At 36.1% G+C, this 22,747-nt stretch overlaps 1 protein-coding gene across 1 annotated transcript; it reads right to left on the reverse strand.

The window, feature by feature from the left end:
• Nucleotides 1-1,814: 1,814 nt before the first annotated feature.
• Nucleotides 1,815-18,732, reverse strand: LOC122017348 (probable LRR receptor-like serine/threonine-protein kinase At1g53430). Its single transcript, XM_042574931.1, has 24 exons — nt 18,571-18,732; nt 15,808-15,982; nt 15,420-15,491; nt 15,263-15,331; nt 15,110-15,181; nt 14,950-15,021; nt 14,790-14,861; nt 13,141-13,212; nt 12,977-13,048; nt 12,825-12,896; nt 12,654-12,725; nt 12,482-12,553; nt 12,322-12,387; nt 12,170-12,232; nt 12,051-12,089; nt 5,054-5,103; nt 4,560-4,936; nt 4,216-4,408; nt 3,998-4,138; nt 3,768-3,886; nt 3,418-3,628; nt 3,062-3,299; nt 2,820-2,970; nt 1,815-2,417 (listed from the first exon to the last, which is right to left on the reverse strand). Exons 1-24 carry the CDS (start codon nt 18,710-18,712, stop codon nt 2,052-2,054), a joined length of 3,048 nt encoding a protein of 1,015 aa, XP_042430865.1. The 5' UTR covers nt 18,713-18,732; the 3' UTR covers nt 1,815-2,051.
• Nucleotides 18,733-22,747: the final 4,015 nt, after the last annotated feature.

A 22,747-nucleotide genomic window follows, 5' to 3' on the forward strand; every position in this document is an offset into this window, starting at 1 on the left:
TTATTTCGATAATATCGCAATGTTTATCTATTAAAAATTTGCTCCTGCCATAATAGATTCCAGAGAGTGCTTAGTCTCCCGAGCATCCCTTCAGCTTCAAGAGTCGTCATCGGTCCCTCGAGCATCCCTTTCAGTATTCCAAGGACCCCTACACAATCGAGGATTAGCCATCCGAGTGACAGGACTCGGCATCCCCAGTAATCTACATATTTTGTCTAGGCTCAGCATTATCTAATTAAGGCATGATGTTGATGGTTCCAACCTCTAACTATTTGGATTGGGAAAAACAATAAAAAAATCAATATCAGGAATTATTTAATACAAAAGGCTCCCAGATCTATCAATAACATGACCCACAAGGAAAATCCACTATGTTTTCATATAAAATTCAGAAAGAACTGGCAGTCTCATTATTCATGGCACGACTGAATGGGTAAAAGTTTAGTGCACGTATTTAACCTAATTAAGGCAGAAAACAAAATTGAAAGTCACTAAGTGAATTATGATTAAATGCACCATTCGATACAATTGGTGAACAAATGAATCTGGATTTCCTTTCCATAAGATCAGCAAGATATCAATCAGACCGAAAGATTAGTTTCTTGTAGGAGAGCATGAACCAAAATCTTCATGTGTATCAAAAAAAAACAAAGGAACTTGCTTCATACACATAATCAAATTCCTGGTAAAGTAAATAAAACCCAGTTTTCCAACATGAAAAAAGAAAAGTAGAACAAGGCCAACATACTTCAGAAACAAAATGGGCTTGCTCTTGGTGATCTTTATTCAGTGTCAAATAAACAAATAAGGATGACTGCAAATTTATTTACTAGAAAAAACTCGGCCTCGTACTTGTTCTTCAATTGACTTTAGATTCGAGAATAGGTGCACCATAGTTGGTCTAAGGAGAAAAGGGCCGAAAGAAGAACAATCTGAATTTTGATCCTTTTTTACCTAATGCTGATACTTGTTCCTAGAGTATTTTCTGTCATGAGTTATAGAATGCTATAGTGTAGATTTACCTTGATGATTGCTATATCACTTAAGTTTCTCATTTCTACATGAATCGCCTACTTTCTGATAGCTAAGCATACTTCCTTTTCAGATATCATAAAAGAATATAAGCAAAATTATATGCTCCAACTATCCAATCCAAATTCAGACACGAAAACCATTCAAAGAAGATAAAAAGTATTCATTTGAATGATAATTACCACACCAGTAGCTTAGCTATCACTTCCCCTGAAACGATCCGAACATTCTCAAAAAGTCATTGACCTCCAACTCAAACAAGAAAACTCCATTAAAAGCCGTAACATTCATGATACTCGGCTCGGTCAACCCGATCGGATCTAATTGCCACCAATACTAAGAGGAAACTGAATTTTTAAACGACAAAAACAAGTCTTGAACCCAGATGCTACAGCTACGCAACAGAACAGCGGCAATTCAAGAGCCAAAAAATCATTTTTGCGGAAATGAGCGAAATAGAGGTCCGATTCGAGTGTGTTAGGAAGTAGCCACATTCTTAATTAGAAAACTCACTTACAATCATACATAGAATTGATAGGAAGTAGCATAAATTGTCAAGTTTTCCTTCAAACGCATAATCTTACAAACTCAGAGTGAGACCACATTTCTAAGAGCAAGGAGATAAATATGAAGAACAGAAAACTGCAATTAGTTCAATTGTGCAAGTTGAGGGAGCTAAACATTGTGTATGTTGCTATAGCTGGTGATTGCTTAAACCAAGTGAAGCAAAGAGTAAAATCCTATGGTGAAGACTTGTTCATAGCCAGTGAATGAATCAGACATCAACAAAATCAAACACTTATGTATTAATACTGAGAAATGATAGTATAAGAAATTAACTTAAGTAGGTATCCAAACAGTGGACAGGCTTTTCTGAGTGTTATAGTTGCAGTTCTCTATAGCTGAATTTACTTAAATGATTGCAATTATTCTACAGGATAAAGATATAACACATTTCTTTATAAGCATTCACACGAGCGTAATCCCAATGCGAGCATCATTTCTTTGCTCTAATCTGACTAGGGAAGCAGAAGGTGGGTTGTTTTTGCCTGCGAGTTATTGCCATTTGATGCTGAGATAAAGGAATCATTCCATGAGCCATCAATGGAGCTGTCTGTTTGGTTGTCATGGGAGACCATCTCCAAAGCTTTGAACCTCACGTTGTCAACTGTAGAAGCTGCTCGATTTGCCGGCATGACCTTCACCGGCATCTTGCCTTCGAGCATGCTTATCACAGATGACATTGCAGGCCTGAGCGTTGGGGAGGGGTTGGTGCAAACAAGAGACAGTTCTAGCATTTGCAGTGCTTCCTCCTTTGAGTAGTTGGAGCCAAGGCTTTGGTCAACTAATTCAAGCAAATTTCCCTGCTCTTGCAAAACATAAGCCTGCAGAATGGAATAGTTAACTCGCAAGAATGGGATACCTGATTAAAAAAACAAGTGACCAATACAAATTAAACGAGAGATTAATTAAGAGCATGTCTGTCTAAAATTTGTAAGATATAAAATATTTGTAGTGTTTGAATGCTAAATCATTTTATCTATATTCCTAAATGCTATGGTTCAGGCTAATTTGTCTTATTACGGATTAATTTACAATTATTTTATACTAATATAGAAACTGATTCTAAATATTTGTTAATTACACTTTTCAGCTTTTTTAGTCTATTTTCTAAACCATGAAAAATGTTAATTATAAGAAGATTTTCCCTGCATTAATGATTAGGAAATGACAACCTATTAGAAAAGTTCCCACATCAATGAAAAGAAAAAGAAAAACTTCCTTACCAAATCAAGAAGATAAACAAATTCCTTCTTGGGCTTATAATTAGCGTTGCTCATTCCGCTGACAATTTCTAGTGTCACCACACCAAAACTATATACATCTGCTTTATCTGTCAAGTAACCTCTCATTGCATACTCTGGAGCCATGTAACCTCTGCAATAGTTATAAAGTTTACATTAGATTGCATTGCATATCAATGCATAAAAAAAAGTAACACTGTGAATAAATCAATAATACAACTCACACTGTCCCCGCTATTCTTGTGCTGATATGACTGTTTTCTTCTTCATCAAGTCTAGCCAAACCAAAGTCGGATATTTTTGCATTGAGGTCTTTATCTAGTAGAATGTTTGTTGCCTTGATGTCTCGGTGAATAATCTTCAACCTTGACTCCTCATGAAGATATGACAATCCTCTCGCTATCCCTATGCAAATATTGCGTCTTATTTGCCATTCTAGATTGAGGCAATATTTCGGTGGACCTATTAAAACTCAAGTTTAGCCATGTATCAATCACAAATGATTTATGAAGTAAATGTTAGAGATGGAACCTAGAGCACATTTCCAACAATCTATTTGTGCAACTAGATAAGCACATACCAAATAAAGCACGAGCAAGAGAATTATTCTCCATATATTCATAGATAAGCAACAATTGATTTCCTTCTATACAACAACCATAGAGCTTCACTAGATTTGGATGTTGTAAAGCTGATATCATTCCTATTTCATTGACAAATTCACGGTTCCCTTGCCTAGATTTGGCAGAAAGTTGCTTGACAGCTATCATGGAACCATCGGACAATATACCCTGAGACAGTCAAAATTAAAAATAACCACTAAACATGATATTACAAATAATTTAAAGTCGAAATACTACAAAAGAAACCAATGCATTTGTCACAATGTAGATTAATAAAAAAAAATCCAATTTGCAAATGCATTTATACCTTGTACACTGGACCGAACCCGCCTTCACCTATCTTATTTTCAGGATCAAAACTCCTAGTAGCAACTTTAATCTGTTTCAGAGTGAAGTAGCCAGTTTGCAGCTCGAGGCCTTTGAGTTCTGCATGATCGTTAGTGTTTCCCTAAGCAAAGACCCATGAACTACATTTCCTTCTAATGCATAGTCTTTAATTTCGGGACATGCTTATAGAACTTAAAAACTAAAGCTTACCATTGTCTCGAGGATCTTTCCTGATGAAGTAAAACCAAATGATGTTCAAGGCAATAATAAGTACAAAACAAGATGCTATAACGATGCCCACAATAATCCCAACAGATAGCTTACTTTTATCCTTGCAATCAGCCTCAAAATCTACAAGAATCAACATAATTTATTATTATCAAGCAAGATATTAATGGAAAACGAAAAACCATTTCAAAAGGACTTACTCGGAGTGATAGAAATGGCTGAGACAAGAGGTCCATATACACCTTTCACAGGGATGCTGTTTGTTCCCTTGCCACCCCACTGAAAGTGAATTTCGAGTGTGTCATTAACCAATATATTGAAGTTTTTGATAAGCACCTTGCCAGTTCCATTAGCTTCTTTTGCAATGTTGAAATTCTGGAGAATTTTTTGCCCCTGTATTCATTTAGAGTATTATCTGGTTAATAGATGAATTAGCAAAAAAAAAGATTTTTCAAAGAATAGAACTGTTAAAGTATTATGAATGTAATTATCTTTTGGAAAAAAACAACACTGTGAATGAACTATAGACCACAAAATCAATCACCTGGATTGATACATCAAACAAACGTCTTCCTGTACTAGCATATGTTTGGTCATCAGTGAGCACAATCTCAGCAAAATGGAGACTCACTGTGTAATTTCCTTTCTGTAGGCATAGACCATAGTATTTCAGGGAAAGAGGACTAAGTCGAGCTGTCATGTACAATTCTGGATTGCTCATATTAAGGATTGATGAATTCCGTGCAATAAAATTTTGTAGGTTCTCATTTCCTAGAAAGATTCCAGTACTGCTGCATGCCCATGCTCCAGTTTTGCTCTCACGATAGATAGAGTAATCATCAGTGTCATATAAATCTTGTTGGTACTCATGCCCATCGACAATCACTTTACTACCACCACAATTAATGAACAACTCACAATCTGCAAAACGATGAGAGACAGAATCATGTGAGATGAAAGCCAATATTTATCACTTACTCTATTGCCTTGAAATATATCTCAATTTTGTGGCAATCCTTTAAAAGCTTCTAAACCTACTTCTTGATTTCCCTGAACAAGGGAGATTCTTCCTTAAGCATGAAGGTCCCCTGCAAAACCATACAAAGCAGAAACGTTTGGTGTGAGATTCCCCAATCAGATTACACAATTGCATTAAATTGTTTGCACTTTGCCTATATTATTCTAGTTTTTTTCCCCTCAGTTAATCAGTTTGACCCCTTCATTTAAGTTTTCATCAAATTCTTGAATCCAAACCATGTTTTTTACTGGTGAAGGTTAGACATTTCTAACCTACTTTTGTCAAACAATCTCTTTGGCTAAGATACTGCATGTTCTATTGAGAACATAGAGGTACTTAGAAGTAAAATATAATAATTTTTTGGAAAAGCAAAATGGCATTAAATATTCGTCCTAAGTAGGGTGGGTCAGATTTTTGCAGTTCAAAAAGTCGGTGCACCCGTACATTTGAAGGAAATTGACTACACTGAAGCCGAGAGGTTAAGGGGACAATTGAAGATTGATAGAAGTATAGAAGTTTATGAAGCTTAATGCTACAAACTAAAGTTTACAAAATTATAAAAAAAAAAAAAATCAACATGTTGTGAGGGATGAGGTAGAAATATTTTGATGAAAAGAGAACCACTACACATATAGGTAGATGATTTTAATAAAGTACCTAAGTACATAATACTTTATGCGGGACAAAACTCTTATATAAGATGTATACTTATTATCTCTTATGATTATTATTTCTTGGGAAAGAGAATGAAAAATCAGTGTCTAGTTTTTTAAACAGAATATGAAAATCATATCCCACAAATAAAAAATAAAATTGATAGGACATTAGATGATTATGAATGAGATGCAACATTAGTGCAACAAATAAGAGCTAGACTTTGATAATGCAACGCTTTGAACTGAAGTTGGCTCATGCTTTGAACTGAAGTTGGCAATGAGCTTGAAAAGAGACTATAACTTTGTTAATCTAATCTTCAAAGGAGTAAAGTCTTCGTAGTATAAACTTGTTTTTCAACTCTCACAGCTAAAGATACATGAAACGGTGTTAAGAGGTCCATCAAGTGCGGGTTAAGGATGGAGATAACAATAGACGTGGAGGTTAAAGTCAAAATAGTCAACGCCAAGGAATCAACGGGCTCACCAAAAGTGGGCTGAGAGGAGGTCGACTTCAATTGTCGATTGGGCCTGATTGGTCTGATCGGCCAAAAAACTCAATGGAGGGGATCGCTCGTCCAGACAGGATTAGTATACCCAGAACATCATATGGCGCACAATTGACCAAGTGAGTACCGAGTCGACCGGAGCTCATGTCCAGTCGAGCTAGAGACAATTGACCGAGCCAAACTACAATGAAGAAGAACAGTTGAGATCGACTGGGTAGGGAGTCCCGACTGAGCGGTTACCCTGCTCGGCCGAACAGTTGGCCCCTCCCATATCTCATAATATCCATTTGGAAAGTAATGCTGCTGACAATAGGGCATGGCCAACAAACAAATCATACGATGGAAGCTTCTAAGGTCATGTCAGGAATTTACATGCCTTATTAGGGTATGGTGTCAGAGACACTTTTTGACATGTTCTTTCATAGGATGGTTGGGAAAACGTACCCGCGCATTGAGGAGCGTGCACGTCGCCTACTGTAGCACTATATAAAAGGGAGGTTCATGCACCGGCGGAGGTATGTGCTATCTATTATTAGTGCTTGTGTTTTCACTATTGCTCCACCATCTTTCTATTATTCCGACGACTGACTTAAGCATCGGAGGGTCAATGCCGGGACCCCTTCCCTTGCCCAGCACTGACATTTCTTGTGTTGCAGATCGGAACAAAGTCTTCACACGGTCAACTAAGGAGCCACATCCTCAGCTAGTCTTCTTCACTATTTTTGGACAGGATTATATTGGTGTCGTTTGTAAGAACGTAGCCTATATCCAGAGACATGGGGATGGAGGACACTGGATGACTCACGACAATAACATTGACACCGGAGGAACTAGACATGCTGATACAAGTCCGAGCGGCCAAGATCGTGGAGTTGCAACAGCGGACGATGGTCGAGCGTCAAGTAAATAAACCTGCGGCGTCGGTGACGGGACAGCGGGCCTGATGCAGAGACCGAGCGAAAAATATATTCATTCGAGGATAGAACAAGAAGCTGACCGGTACGTATGGGGATGCGCCGAATACGCCAATCCCCTTTCACCGAGCGTTGTTTCAGACCCCTTCGGACGAACAATGCTGACCGAATAAAGAGCAAGGATCTTCATTGGATGATGCACTTATCCGGAACAGACGAAAGGGAAAGGCACCAAAAGTTGATGATGCCCCCAAACAAATCAACAGGCAATTCTCACAAGGGATCTTAGATGGCCCACTACCATGCCATTATACGCCATTAACGATTGGAGAGTATAATGGAACGACAGACCCGAAAGATCATTTGACCAAGTTTGACAATGCGACCACGCTCCATCAGTACACAAATGGAGTGAAGTGCTAGGTTTTCCTCACCACTCTCTCTGGATCAGCACAGAGGTGGTTTAAGTGCATGGCAATCGAATCCATCCGTAGCTTTAAGGATTTTCGAGCGACGTTCCTATATTATTTTGTCAGTAGCCTCCATTAGCAGAAGACGAGTGTTAACTTGTTCACTCTGAAACAAGAGCCTAGGGAGGCACTGAGATCCTATATCAAGAGGTTCAATCAGGTGGTCATGAACATCCTTTTGTTCATCTAGGAGTTACTGGTGAGCGCCTTCTCACAGGGACCTACAGAAGGCCAATTCTTCCGTTCACTTATTCGGAGGCTCCCAAAGGACGAGGAGCCAAGGAGGAGGCCCAAGCGACAAGAAGGAGGTGCCCATTGAACCCGTAGTCGCCCTTGAGCAACAACCAACGAGTAGCCATCAATCGCCAAAGGGCCCCCGAGTGGGAACAGGGCAGCCGTATCAGGAGCCTCGAGCCCATGATGTGCAACACGTCACAGCGGGTCACCCAAATGCTTCGAAAGGCAAGTCATGGACACCATTGTTCTGCTTATTCCATTAGTCGGCAACACATAACACACACGACTGCTACGACTTAACGCCAATTTCAAGCTAACCAACTCCTCTAGGATATCGCCGTCGGTCACCATCTCCCGATCGGCATCATCGACGCCGATCAACCGAGCGGCAAAAGGAAGAAAGAATGGCGCTCGAGCAGCGTTAGCAACAGCCTCAATAGAGAAGTAATACAAGTCCTGCCTGAGCTTCGGCTGAGCGGACCAGACCTTCAGCTCGGGAGGAGGAAAATCGAAGCAATACCACTTGGGGTGAAATCAAAATGATCGCTGGGGGACCAACCGAAGGTGATTCTAGAAGGGCGAGGAAGTCGCATGCTCGACGACTGGAGATACATGCTATGAGATGTAGCAAAGAGAATGTCGAGGGATCAGAGATCAATTTTGGTCCCCGGGACCTACAGGGAGTGGAGATCCTTCACGACGACATCTTAATCATCCGAGTGGTGATAGCTAATTATATTATTCACTGAACTTTTGTGAATACAGGAAGCTCAGTGAATATCATCTTCAAGGATTTTGACCAGTTGCAGATCGACCAAAGTGAGTTGCAGCCCATGACGACCTTGCTATATGGGTTTACAGGCAATGAAGTATTGTTGATCGGTCAGGCTTGGTTGGCCATATCACTCGAAGAAGAGCCCCTTAAGAGGACAAGGACCACAAATTCATCGTGGTTGACACGTCGTCTACCTATAATGTAATATTGGGTCGACTGGCTCTGAACGAGTTCCGAGTCGTAATGTCCAACTTTTGCCAGAAGATTAAGTTTTCGGTGGACAATGCAGTAGGCGAAGTCAAAAGCGATCAACTGGCCACTCAACGGTGCTATGTCGAGATAGTCAAGTTAGAAGCAAAGGCCGCTCGAAAGACTCAGCGTCTGGAGGTAAACACAATCATGGAAGAACCGGCGTTGGACTACGATGAGAAAGAGTAAGTTCAGATCCATCATTGACGATCGGAATCCACAACATTTATCGCTTCTGATTTGACAGATGAAAAGAAGGTTGAGCCGGTTGCCTGCCTTAGACAAAATCACGACATGTTTGCCTGGTCAACGCACAAGCTCTCAAGCATCTCGCCTAGCGTAGCTTAGCACGAGCTTTACGTCCGACTGGACGCTAGGCCCGTGAAGCAAAAAAAAAGGGACTTTAGCTCGGAGTAGAATCAGATCATCCGAGCGAAGATAGAGAAATTGCTAGAAGCCAGTCACATCCATGAGGTACAATTTTCGAGCTAGCTGGCCAACGTCGTGTTGGTTTCTAAGCTAGATAATAAGTGGCGAGTCTGCATCGACTTCCATGATTTAAGCAAAGCCTGCTCGAAGGACTTCTATCCCTTGCCCCGAATAGATCAAATGGTGGACTCCACGGCGGACTGTGAGTTGATCTGCATGCTCGACATGTATCAGGGCTACCACCAAGTGCCGCTCGCTTATGAAGATCAATAGAAGGTCAGTTTCATTACGACCGACGGGACCTACTGCTACAACGTTATGTCGTTCAGATTGAAGAACGTCGGCGCCACTTATGAAAGATTGATTAACAAGGTGTTTCGACAGTAGATCGACCGCAACATGGAGGTATATGTTGATGACATCTTGATAAATCTCTCTGAGTCACTGATCTTTGCGCAGATATTGAAGAAACTTGCCAAACTCTGAGGGCATATGCAATAAAGTTGAATATGAACAAGTGTCTGTTCGGAGTGAAGAGTGGTCGCTTCCTTGGTTATATCGTAACTAAACAGGGAATCGAGGTAAATCCGAGCAAAGTAAAGGCATCAGGACATGCCCCTACCTCGCAACTTGAAGGAGGCCCAACGGCTGACTAGATGGATCACCGCATTATCAAGATTTATCTCCAAATCATCTGATCGAAGTCACCCGTTCTTTAAGATACTACGTCGTGCAACAAAGTTCCAATGGGACACAAAGTGCGATAGGGCGCTGGAAGAGCTTAAGAAATATCTTACCTCTATACTTGTACTGGCAAAGATTAATGCCAAAGAGCCACTCTGGATTTATTTGTCATCTACAAAGCATGCTATTGCCTCGGTGTTGGTATGGCAAAATGACTCTAAATAACAGTCAATGTAATTTTTTAGTCATATATTAAAAGATGCAGAATCCCGTTATACTGGTCTCGAAAAATTGGCATACGCATTAGTATTTGCCGCTCGAAGGCTTCGCCCATATTTTTTCTCACATCCCATCGTGGTGATGACTAATAGCGCACTGGAAGAGTCCTCCTTAACCCAGAAGCTTCTGGACGACTGATCAAATGGACTACCGAGCTAAGCGAGTTTGACATACAGTATCAACGGTGGACGACAATCAAGGCCCAAGCCTTAGCTGATTTTGTCATTGAGGTCCAAAACACCGAGCCAGACGTGACTTGGAAGATATATGTGGACGGTTCATCTACTCGGCAAGGCATCAGAATCGGCATCCTATTAATATATGTGATTAAGTCCCGAGAGGCTTTCTTCTTTAGGGCAAGCTCGGCTCAGACTTTGGACTGAGCAGCAAGTAGACGCACCTCGAGTTTCTTCTAGTTCGAGTGGTGGAGATTCAGGGCCTGCAAATGCCTCTACTAAGGATTCCTCCTTCTCAGCAAGTAGCTGAGTTTGGTGTTTTGCCTCTAACTGTAACTGTTGGATATCTTAAATCATGGTCTGAAGATGAGATTTTGACTCTATTACCTTGGGAGATTCGCCAAAGAAAGACAAGACACAACGAGGATGGGGAAAAGACGAGTGTTAAAAGCCTGAGGGGAAGGGCCCTTTTTAAAAAGAATGATCAAGAGACACAAACCTTACGATCTCATTGGAAGAAGAGCTACCTCCTGAGACCATTGGATCAAACGGTAGGTGAACCGTTACAGAGGGTTACACATTATTGCCTGGAAACATACGATAAGCAGAAGCCTGGCAATATTGGGAAGGAGCTATATTTATGACAGCAGGAGGCGAGGAGACACACCATCACAAGTTCTTTTTTTTATGACGTCGACAATCTATCAAGCCCAGTCGACAACATGCGAGCAGCTCACCGCTCGGCTAAATAGCGAGACAGTAAACAGGCTATGATCTAATCAGTCGGACATGAACCTCCTTCAACTAGATTTAAAGGGAACACTTGTGATATGGGAAATGGTGGGTGACCCCAGTGATAGGGTGGAGGCAATAGTCAAGATGATGTGACAGTCAAAAGTTAGGAGGAAGCGACCATAAAAGTTTGGAACTATGGGTCCATGTAATTCAACTCTCTATTCTCGGTCAGCTTCTTAGCCGACCGGACCCCCAGGACTCAGTCCTCTCACCTCTCCTGGCACCGTCCCAACCTTGTTCCCAAACGACTTCTTAATTGGTCAAACTACCCTTGGTCGGCTCCTCGTCAGGGGACAATGTTCTCAGGGAATCACAACAGTCTGTCAGAGTAACAGCTAGCTGTCAGGGAATATTTTGATACATTCCTTAGCACCTGACATTCTCTGACGTTTGATGATGACGAAGGTTATGAAAAGAAGTATAAAAAGGAAAGTCTTCTCTGTTGGCCAGGTACACTCACACGCTCATAACTCACATCTATTGTTTACTCTTCTTTCTACATTTTCCTCGCTTGGGTGTCGCTTCTGACTTGAGCGTCGGAGGACTTGTGCCAGGAACTTTTTCCCTAGTTCTCGCTATAACACTCCCGGGTGCTTGGTTGGTAGTGCTTGCAGGGCCGTGGGTACCATTGGAGTTCCTTCCCCCTCAACATTCTCGCCATCGTCACCAGTTCCCCCATGTAACTCAGCTTGCGGACAGGATCAAAGAAAATTCAGCAATTAAGTCCTATGTTAGAAGACACAATCACATATGGGATATATAATGAGTTCTTTTTGTTTATCTACACACTAACCTTATCCGTCTCAACCTATGAGGAAAGAACAAGAAGCAAGTATCTAAAGCTTACGAGTTGTCATTTGTAGACGAAAAACTTGAAACTAAATTCCTGCATGCAAAAAGTTAAATTCTTAGTAGTGCAAGTTTTAAGAACTATAAACAGTTTAATAGATAATTATGGAATCTTACACTCCTTCTCGTGGCAGGCAGGATGGTAGTGGAGATACATTAAAAGAATTATAAGAAACATCCCTGAAATAGAAGACCTTGTAAGCTTGATGTTTGTCAAGCAAAAGATAGTTCTTCTAGTCATGGATTAGAGATCTAGAGAAAAGACATACAAATTATCGTTACTTGTCAAAATCCATGATGGAATGCTTCCACTGAGCTTGTTATTTGTCAGGTACCTAAACATATTAAATGAATGTGAGATCTGTAATATCATTACAGGTGCAGAGTTGCAACTCAGCAACAAATTGTAGCTATAACTTCTACACTTACATATATCGTAAATTTGGTAGCTCACTAAAGCTACCTGGGATTTGCCCGGTCAAGTTGTTAAAGCTTAAATCTCTGAGGAATTAAATTGGCAAGTAAAAGCAAGATTAACATCATGTTGTTTATTGAACTTGCTAATAAAAATGGTGGAGATTTTGATGAGAGAAAATCTTACAAAATTTTTAGGTTTGTCATCCTTCTTATATAATCAGGAATTTCACCGGATATTGACAGGTTCCTAAGAACCCTATATGAAATAACAGTCAATAAAGCAAAGATATGTATATGCGTACCGAAATACACAGAGAGAAGCTACTTCACTGATGATATTTTGTGGCTTACTTACAATTTCCTCATTTGAGTCATATTCTGTAGTGGAGGAAACTGTCCATCTCCGCCTTTCCAGTCAGTCACCCTCCTGGATTTGCAATAAATAAATTTTCAAATATGTCATAGAACCACTTCAAGCAGATTGAAATACTAACTAATTGCTCTTACAGCTCAGTTATTGATACCAGTCTGGAGAAGCTGCGAGGAAAAGAACCTTCCATGGACGTCCCTTGCATGTCACTAGTACATATGGTTTGAGTATCCAACTTGTTCATAACGAAATTTAATAATGATTAACATTTGGTCTAGAATAGCAATGATTGACGACTTACAAGTGTTTAAGATTTGTCCAGTTACCAATGAAACTTGGGATTCTACCAGAAATTGGGTTGCCATCTATTCTACTGGAAAAAGAAAAGCAAAAAGTTTAAGCATGCAGTACAATGAGACTGTTAAATTTCATTGGCTCAAGCAAACGTGTTATGTGTGTGACACTGTACATAAACTTCTTTACGCAATTTAACTTGTGAAGATAAATCATAAACCTTTACTTCCACCATTTACACTGCAGGATTAATAAGGATTACTTCATTTTTGCCATGGTAATTGTTTTAATCATTAAGGTTAAATACTAATGACAAAAATCTACACATTAACTTATTAAGTTTTTAGATCATGAATGTGTAGCTTGCTAGGCTTTTATTTATGATTGCTAACGAAGAAACCTTGTCACAGACGTATGTTGTTAAGTTTGTAGATGAATGTGTTGGAATTAATGCACTGATTGAGAATGTAAAGAGAATGGCAATTCTTAAGAACATAAATGACTCTATTGGAATTACTGCACTCATTGAGAATTTAAAGAGAATGACAATATATTCTCGAAAACATAAATGGCTCTGTAATTTTCAAGAGCATACCTATATATGAGAAGATTAGCATGATAAGAGCACCTCCAATACAAGATTTTTTAGAGATTTATAAAATTTAAAAAATTAAATAAAAATATTTGAATCATTATAGAGATGAGATTTGAGGTTATAATTTATGAGTAAAACAATGATATGTTCAAGGAAAAAATCTCAAGGAAAAGTTTAATGATAGATACATAAATTCATGGTCCACCGTTTTACTTTTTGTGAACCCCATGAATTTATGTGTCTATCCTTAAATTTTTCATTGAGATTTTTTTCTCAACGTATCATTTTTCTCATGAGTAATAATTAATAATAAAGTAATGAGTAAAGTTATACTCTCTCTTTCTTTCTTTTATATATAGATATAAATTTTCTATAAAATTGTCAGCAAATTATTATATTAAAAATAAATACATTTTATAAATTATAAAAATTAAATGGCTATAATTAAATTAAAATTTATAAGTTAATTAAATATTAAATGAAAATAAAAAATTAAATTAAATTAAAAAATCATAAGTTAATTAGTATATCAATTATAAATTATAAATTAAATTAAAGATTATAATTAATTAAAATATTAAATAGGAATTATATAGAAATTTTAAATGAAAAAAAATAATAATAAAGATATATGATTTGTAATATAGGACCCGTAAAAAGTAATAGGAAAGTGTTTTGATTATAGAGAGAATATAGGTTTTTATACTTTTTAAGGTGGATGTGACACATTAGGGACTATAAAAATTTAATTTAGAGCTCTAACTATTAGAAATGTCTTAAGTCAAATATGACTATTTACTAGAATATTATCATTAATAGTTTATATGATTTAATTAATGTAATGTAGTCAATAAGAATTTATATATGTCTCATTTGTAACTCTCATTTTGTATTAAAGAAAGCATCAAAAGTCTTCTTCTATTTTCTTCTTGTCATTATTCCACAAAATATATTCATTTCCAACCGAATGTTCAATGCTACTTACTCGATCAGCTAATATTTATTAATATTTCTGAGCAGAAAAAAGTACTTCTATATCCATAAGATACAATGTAACATACAAGTCCTCTAAGTTCAGGAGATTGCCAAGTGATTCTGGTAATTCGCCTGTCAAATTATTTGATGAAAGAAATCTGAAACGAACACAAAAGCAGGAATCAAAAAATATATATATATATATATAGAAAACCTAGTGCCAAACAATGCATGCATTCATCTTACAAGTCAGTCAAATTACTGAGGTTGCCAAGGGCTTCAGGAATTGAGCCTTCTAGTAAGTTTGCTTCTATTGTCCTATAGCAAGTAATACATGTTTATTTAATTAGTACCATAAACTATTATAGAAGAAAAGAAAACTATGGCGCAGGACAAAGGAATGTACAGCGATCTGAGTGTCGTAATATTTCCCAGCTCTTCGGGGATGCGCCCAGATATTCGATTTCCCAAAAGAGACCTGCAACTCTTTTGTTACAAAAGAACCCTCATGCATATCAAAAAAAGAAATGGAAGAAGAGTGCGAAACTATATAAATTACAGATTGGTGAGGCGAAGAGTTCCCCATTTAGCTGGGATAGTTCCATTCAGATAGTTCCTTGTCAGATCTCTGCTAGACACAAGTGAGCTATTGGCTAAAATTTATCATTCACCAAAAACAACAAGACATTCAGTAGTTAATCACTTCAGTGACTCACAGCGTGTCCAAATAAGTAAGGTCGGCAAACTCAGCCGGCAGCTCTCCAGTCAAATTCTGCCCCTTAAGAATGCTGCAAAAGAAATAAACAAATTTGTGGATTGAACATTAATTAACACTTTGTAGAACCAAAACTTACGTACGTACGTACGTAGGTTTTTTCTTTTCTTTCTCAAAGATGATTGGCCACAATTAATCCCAAAATCTTTGTGCATTTATATGATCATCAATAGTCTCATCATTAATTTTCTCTCAAAAGGAGGCAATGAAATAAAAGCATGTATCGACAAGCACCTCTTATCATGAATTCCCATGCTGGATATGATAGTTTTTATCTCGAGAGATATAAAGCAAGTAAAAGTGACAAGAAATAAGAAGAACTTGCTCACATGGAAGTTACATGACAAGTATTGGTTGTGGTGTCGCACATGCCACAAGTGACATTGTTGGCGTAGTTTGTCATTTTGTTCTCTGGGTCTACCCATCCTGTAACGTTACTGCAAGGGTCCACATCGAAGTTCCAGGTCTTGTTCAACTTTGAGCCAATGGTTTGTAGAACTTTAACTGAAAATTAAATGGTCCACCATTGTTTTATTTATAGCATTTAACACTTGAGAACTATTGCTTGCTAATTTGAAACAAAACGGCGAAATTTATAATACTCTGAGCGTTATTTTTAATTGACGAACTGTAAGAGACACCTCTAGGAGGTATAATTATTTTTTACTATAAAATTATTAATCTAAATATCTAAATATTTTACATTCTGATTAATTGTAAAGATGACTATACCGTCAATAGAATTTTTTATCGATTATCAAAAAAAAATCAAAAAGTATAGATGAATCTTGACGTTTAGCTAGAGCTATTAGACGGATCGTGGAGTGCTCGGCTTATGGCCAACAGACCATTTGGTGGGGTGGGACGAGCTGACCCATAATCTTGGTAGATCGGGATCTCTAATCTTAGGTGGATTAACCCATGAGTCCATCAAAAAATTAAAAAAAAAATAGATAAAAAGAATTAAAAATTTTAAATTAAAAAATAAAAATAATTTCAGTTAACCTCATTGATTATCTCTTGGGTCGGTGGTGCTTAGGTGATAACATGAATGTTCTACCGCAGCACCATGATCCCATGGATTAGGGATGGCAATTTTCCCCGCGGGTTTGGGGCCCCGCGGGGAAAACCCGAAATGGGGATGGGGATCCCCGATTTTTCGGGGATGGGGCGGGTTTGGGGCGGGTATGGGAATACTATCCCCATCCCCGAACCCGCCCCGAATATATTATTATTAATATTAATAAATAATAATATGATTTTTTTAAAAAGTATTAATAATAGTGTTAATATTAATATTAAAAATTTTGAAAATATTATTATTAATAATATTATTAATATTGATATTAATATTAATGGTTGGTGATGAATGATGATGATATATGTTCTTCAGTTTAGGAATACTTTCATAAATCATATTGTATAATTACTTTAAAAGGAACAAATAATTAAGTGGAAAAACTTGGTCTAACAACTCAGATCATTTTGTACTCTTCTCATTCAATTTCGCTGATGCACAAGGAACCTGAAAGCTCAGCCCATGTTTCATAACTTGTCGTGACCAAAGTTGTTCTCTAATTCGGTTCAAATACTAAATTTGAGAATGGGGCGGGGATGGGGAATCCCCGAACCCGTGGGTTCGGGTTCGGGGAATCCCCGAACCCGAAAAAATGAAAACGGGGCGGGGATGGGAATGGCAAACCCGCCCCCGCCCCGCCCCGTTGCCATCCCTACCATGGATTAAAAATTTTAAATTTAAATTTCATATTCAGTGGGTTTATGCTTTCATGAAACCATAATTAAATATGTTTCAATGTATTTATTATCTTTAGAGATTCATCTGAAGAACTTATGGAAGACGAAGAAATTATGGAAGGACTAATCATTCTAAATACGTGTTTGGTTATATATAGTTTATTAATTTTTTTTCATTTTTGCTTATTAAAAAAAATCCTTTTGAATTTTTTTTCTTCTCAACCTACGAGTCAACTCAAGTCCATCACAAGTCGATCCGTGTGAATCGGGGCCCAAGATAGATTGGTCCATTTAGATCCATCTTTAAATGAGTTAAGAAATAAATTTTAATTAAATCTACTAAAATTATTTAGTAAGATAGGATCAATTCGATGAATACAATCCAAACGGCCAATTCTACATCTTACATCACAAGTTTTTCAAATTGTGTAATATATCCGGATGAAATTTGAGCCTTTATTATTTAGAAAATTCATCTCACCACTTACCAGTCAAAAAAAACACATAAATAAATAAATAAATAAATAAATGACGTTAGAACTGGTTTATTTATTTTGGTCAAAAGACCAAAATTCAAAGCCATATAACGACCCACTATAGAAAGAGTTTATCTTTCAAATTTTACATTCTTATAATTATAAGTATTGGAAAAGGTTTACTCTTGTTACTCTCACTTTGGGGAAAAGAATAGTTTCATATTTAATAAATTGGATAAGTTATTCAAAAAGTTCAAATTATTAATTCGATCACTAGTATAAAAGTGAAGTATTTAATTGCAATAAAATGGATTTATTCCTAAACAACCACTAAGCAAATAATTGATTTGTGCTTATCTATTCATTTGAAGAAGTTTGAGACAGAGCTAGCAATATTAAACACTACCTCATAATATATTTCTTAAAATTTATTAATAAACATAAAATCTTAATAGTGGCATTCAAATATATAAAGAATTAGCATAAATTCGACTCATTTATAAAAATAATTTATTTTAAAAATTATTACACTATACAAAATTATGTTTCAAAAATATATCTATTGTATATATATTTTTTTTTATTAATTCCAATGATGATGAGATTCTCCTAGCTAGCACCCTTCTCTGAACATTCGGAAAAAAAAAAGTGATTTGTGTGATTTGTGCCGTCCAGAGCCGTACATATACCTTGAGTTACTTGATTTAAGACTCCGGACATTAACAATCAAAAACCCTTGTAATCAAACCGAAGGAGAAGAACAAGGCTAAGATCTGAAAAACCACAAATAAATCCTTAAACCAAAAACTTTTTTTTTAAAAAAGGAAGAAATCAGAGTGAAGGCAATGCGGTGATTTATACCTTCATAGTCAACCAGTGTCTGTGACTGTGTCTGCGCTCTGCATCTGAGGTCCAAGAAGGAACTCAAACCCAGGAGCAAGGAGAGGATGAGGAGGCGATGAGGACTAACATTAAACAGAGTTTCCGCTGTGATGGCGCTCATCACAACGTTCCTAGACGAGAGTCACGAGACGGAGGAAGAGAAAGGGCGTATATGGAAGGTATTTATAGGGAGATTGTTGGAACTGACTTTAGTTAGTGCATGCACTTATGGGAGTGTTTGATAAAGCTTCTAATAAATATCTATTTAGATTCTAGTTATATGAAAGTACTTTCGAGTGTCTGTAAATGTCAATTTCTGATTCAGCCTATGTAACTTTTGATTAAAAATTAGAAGCAAGAATTTGATGTTTTTTTTTACTTCTATTTCTTTTTATGATTTAAAATTAAAAATTCACATTTATGATTTTAATAAATTTATCATTTAACATAATTGTTACCCCACTTCTGCGATATTTATTTTTTAAATGATATTTTATATTTTTTATATAATTTATATTTCTAGATTTTTTACAGATTTTTTTTGTATTTATATAAATTTTGTCATGTTTTTGCTTTTATTTATATATATATTTTTCATTATAAAAAGTAATAATTTTGATATAATATTTAAAATATAATAATTATTATATAAACAAATAGTGTATCAAAATTATATTTAAATAATTAAAAATATAATTTGATGATATTATTATCATTTAACTAAAAATTAAATTTTAAAATAATTATTCATCAAAAACTTCAACTCTATCTTATATTAATTTTTAACTTCTATTTCTAAACATTCTATACATTAGCTTCTTTTTTACTTCAAAATAATCTTTAATTTATAAAAAAAACTCACTTTTACATAAGTGCTGTCCTAAACATTAGACAGATAGATTGAAGAGATAGATTGAAGCAAATAGAATCAGAAAACATTTTCTTTCTTTCTTTTATTTATCCTTTGTTTTTGACATGTTCAATTCAAATATCGACAAAATGTATACAATTCGATACATATTTTTTTTTTAACAATTTTTTAAAAAAAATATTATTTGATGCGGTGATGGAGGAAGATCTATCTGGCACAGGATCAATTGTCAGGGTGGAGATCAAAGTTAAGGTGGTCAACGACAGGGGCGTAGCCAGAATTTAAATTAAGGTAGGACTAATCGTTGACGATAATTAATATAATAAATTAATTAATTTAAAAATATAAAAAACAAAAAAGTATATGAATATTAATTTTCCTAAAATATGGAATATAAGTATTTAATATTTAATACATTTAAAAGCATGAGAAAATACTATTAAAATTGTGCTCATTCTTTTTAAAATCAAACTCATTATTATATCGTTATTAATTTGTTTAACTAACTCCAGTTTTATATTTATATATATATATATATATATCATTTAGAAAATATAGAATTTAAATAATTCAAACAATTGACTTTCGATCAAGCTAAAAGTACATAAATATTGTGAGCAAACGGGATAAATTTTATATATATATATCATTTAGAAAATATAGAATTTAAATAATTCAAATAATTGACTTTCGATCAAGCTAAAAGTACACAAATATTGTGAGCAAACGGGATAAATTATATATATATATATTATTTAGAAAATATAGAATTTAAATAATTCAAACAATTGACTTTCGATCAAGCTAAAAGTACACAAATCAAGAACTTTAATAGTTGAAGTATCAAGAATTGTGAGCAAACGGGATAAATTGAGTAATTGACTATCATTGAATAAGATTGTCTAGAGCATGAAAAAATTATATTTACAAACCTATACTTATGTTGCTCATTACTTAGCAAGGCAGCGACCTCCTCTCGTGCGACCACTAGTGAAGCAGTTGCTTGTCACCAGATGAGGCAGTGTTTGCCTCACGTGTGGTCGCTTCATGGGCGATTGCACACAAAGCGGTTGTTGGTCACTTGGCGAGGTAGCGCTGACTCACGAGTGATCATCGATCGTTGCCTCGTCGACCACCACTCAAGCGGCTGATGCTCGTTGGCTCTTTCTCAACGATAGAATTTTATTTTGTTAAATAAGAAATAAAAAATTAAATTACTTTTGAATAGTAAATTCCTCGTTTGTTACGACGAGTAAAGGAAACTTTACTGCGAGTATGTTTAGGATAAAAAAAAGTTAAAATTAATATATTTATTAACTTATAAATATATTTATAATGACTTTTATAAATTTATCATTCTAATTTGATATTTAAAATTTTATTTTTGAATTTGATATTTTAAAATTGGTCCATGCATGGAAATGATCCATTAATGAGTTTATATGGGGCTAATGCCTAAAAAAAATCAAAATTATTAATTATGTTTCTAAAAAAGGAGGTGGGGCTGGAGCCCACCCTAGCCCAAGGGTGGCTCCGCCCCTGGTCAACGGTGTCAAAGGATCGAACAGAGGATCATTGCAATGGCCAATCGGACGGTCAGGCCCCGACCGTTAGGAGATGGGTCCGAGTCGACCCCTATTCCGAATCAAGATGATACGCAAGACAACCGACACTCAATATAGAGCGGCAGGATGTCGAGGGAGTTCGCATAGCTGGTCTAAACGGGGGAAGATATGTTACTATACGGTCACAGCATATAAGAACGACAGAGGCCGACATAGCGAGGGAGTCCCGGCCGAGCAGCTATCCCGCTCGGCCAAGCAGTGAGATAATTGTAATATCGCTCGACATTCTTTTGAGAGATAGTGTCATTGACACAATGCATGGTCGACAGGTGGATCGTACGGCAGAAGCTTCTACTGTCGCGTAAGGGATATACATGTCCTGTTAAGATATGGTGTCAGAGGTACTTTCCTAAAAAGGTCTTTTCATGGGACATGTGATAAAGTGTACCCATGTGCCATGTCTCGAGAGACACGCACACTGCCCACTAGGACTCTATATAAAGGGTGGTTCTTTACTGGCGGAAGTACGCGTTATTCTTGAGTTCTATTGTTTCTCCGTTTTTTTTCACATTCCGGTGATTGACTTGAGCGTCAGAGGGTCAATACTGAAAACCTCTTCCTTGACCCGACACTGATGCCGTTTATTTTACAAAGCGAAGCGAAGTCTACATTCGGTTAGCAAAGTCGTTGTCTCTCAGTTTTTTAACTTCACGCTTTCGGATAGGATCATCATTTAAAATCTTATTAATTTAAAATATCATTTATGATTTTTAAATATTTTGTTAGTAAAATGCTCTCAGGATAAAATATATTTGTTGCTTGTTAAGTTATTACCTAAATTTTCACTAATCCTAAAATAATATTTTAGAGTAATTTAATAATAATAAAATAGTATTTTAAAATTGTCAATTCAAAAAAAACTCTTGAAGTCATTTAAATATAATCATAGTTAATTGATGAAAATATATTTATCATGAAGATTGGGACACTAAGGTAAATGTCATTGTTCCAATCCTTTTCTAAAGGTCTAGTACTCTTAACATCATCTTTAACTGAGGTTAACATGTTTTAGTCTTCTTTGACTTGTTCAATGACTTGGATGTTGATGGAAGGACTTTTCTAATATCGTTTACCTATTAATTATTTAGATAAGATCCAATTCAAATTACAATGGCAAGAATTTGAGTTTTTGAATATTAACTCCAATAGCACATAGCGTACTTGAAAAATGCAAGAAATTAGTAGGAGATATCAAGTAAGACAATAAAGTAAAATACAAAAAAAATCTCCAATCAACTTTAACTTTACATATAGTCTCCAATCATAAAAAAAAAAAAAAAAATTTCTACTTCTTACGTATAAAATTTTATTTGCTTGAATTTCCTCATGCAAATATGATTATATAATTGACTCTCAAATTTTTTAGATACAAAAGATCTAAAAATAAGTATAATTCCTCTTAAAGTCAACACTTTGTACTATAATTGAGTATATTTTCTATTAAAATTGTCCCTCATATTTTTTAGGTATAAAAGTATAAAAACAAATATAATTCCTATTAAATTTAGCACTTTACACTATAATTGAGTATATTTTTTATTAAATTGAGCACGCTTTTTTTCCGTTTAATATAATTTTTACTAAATTTAGCACCATTTAAAAAAAATCTAGTGAATTTTACATTCAATTGAGATGAAAAAAGAATCATGCTCAATTTGAT

This window comes from Zingiber officinale, chromosome 8B, assembly GCF_018446385.1.
Source record: "Zingiber officinale cultivar Zhangliang chromosome 8B, Zo_v1.1, whole genome shotgun sequence".
Taxonomy (NCBI): Eukaryota; Viridiplantae; Streptophyta; class Magnoliopsida; order Zingiberales; family Zingiberaceae; genus Zingiber; species Zingiber officinale.

Coding starts and splice junctions, on each gene's coding strand:
- LOC122017348 (XM_042574931.1), bottom strand. CDS start 18,712: ATGAGCGCCATCACAGCGGAAACTCTGTTTAATGTTAGTCCTCATCGC. Junction 15,332..15,419: donor CTTACTTATTTGGACACGCT/GTGAGTCACTGA, acceptor TGTGTCTAGCAG/AGATCTGACAAGGAACTATC. Junction 13,213..14,789: donor CTCCTGAACTTAGAGGACTT/GTATGTTACATT, acceptor TTCTTTTTCCAG/TAGAATAGATGGCAACCCAA.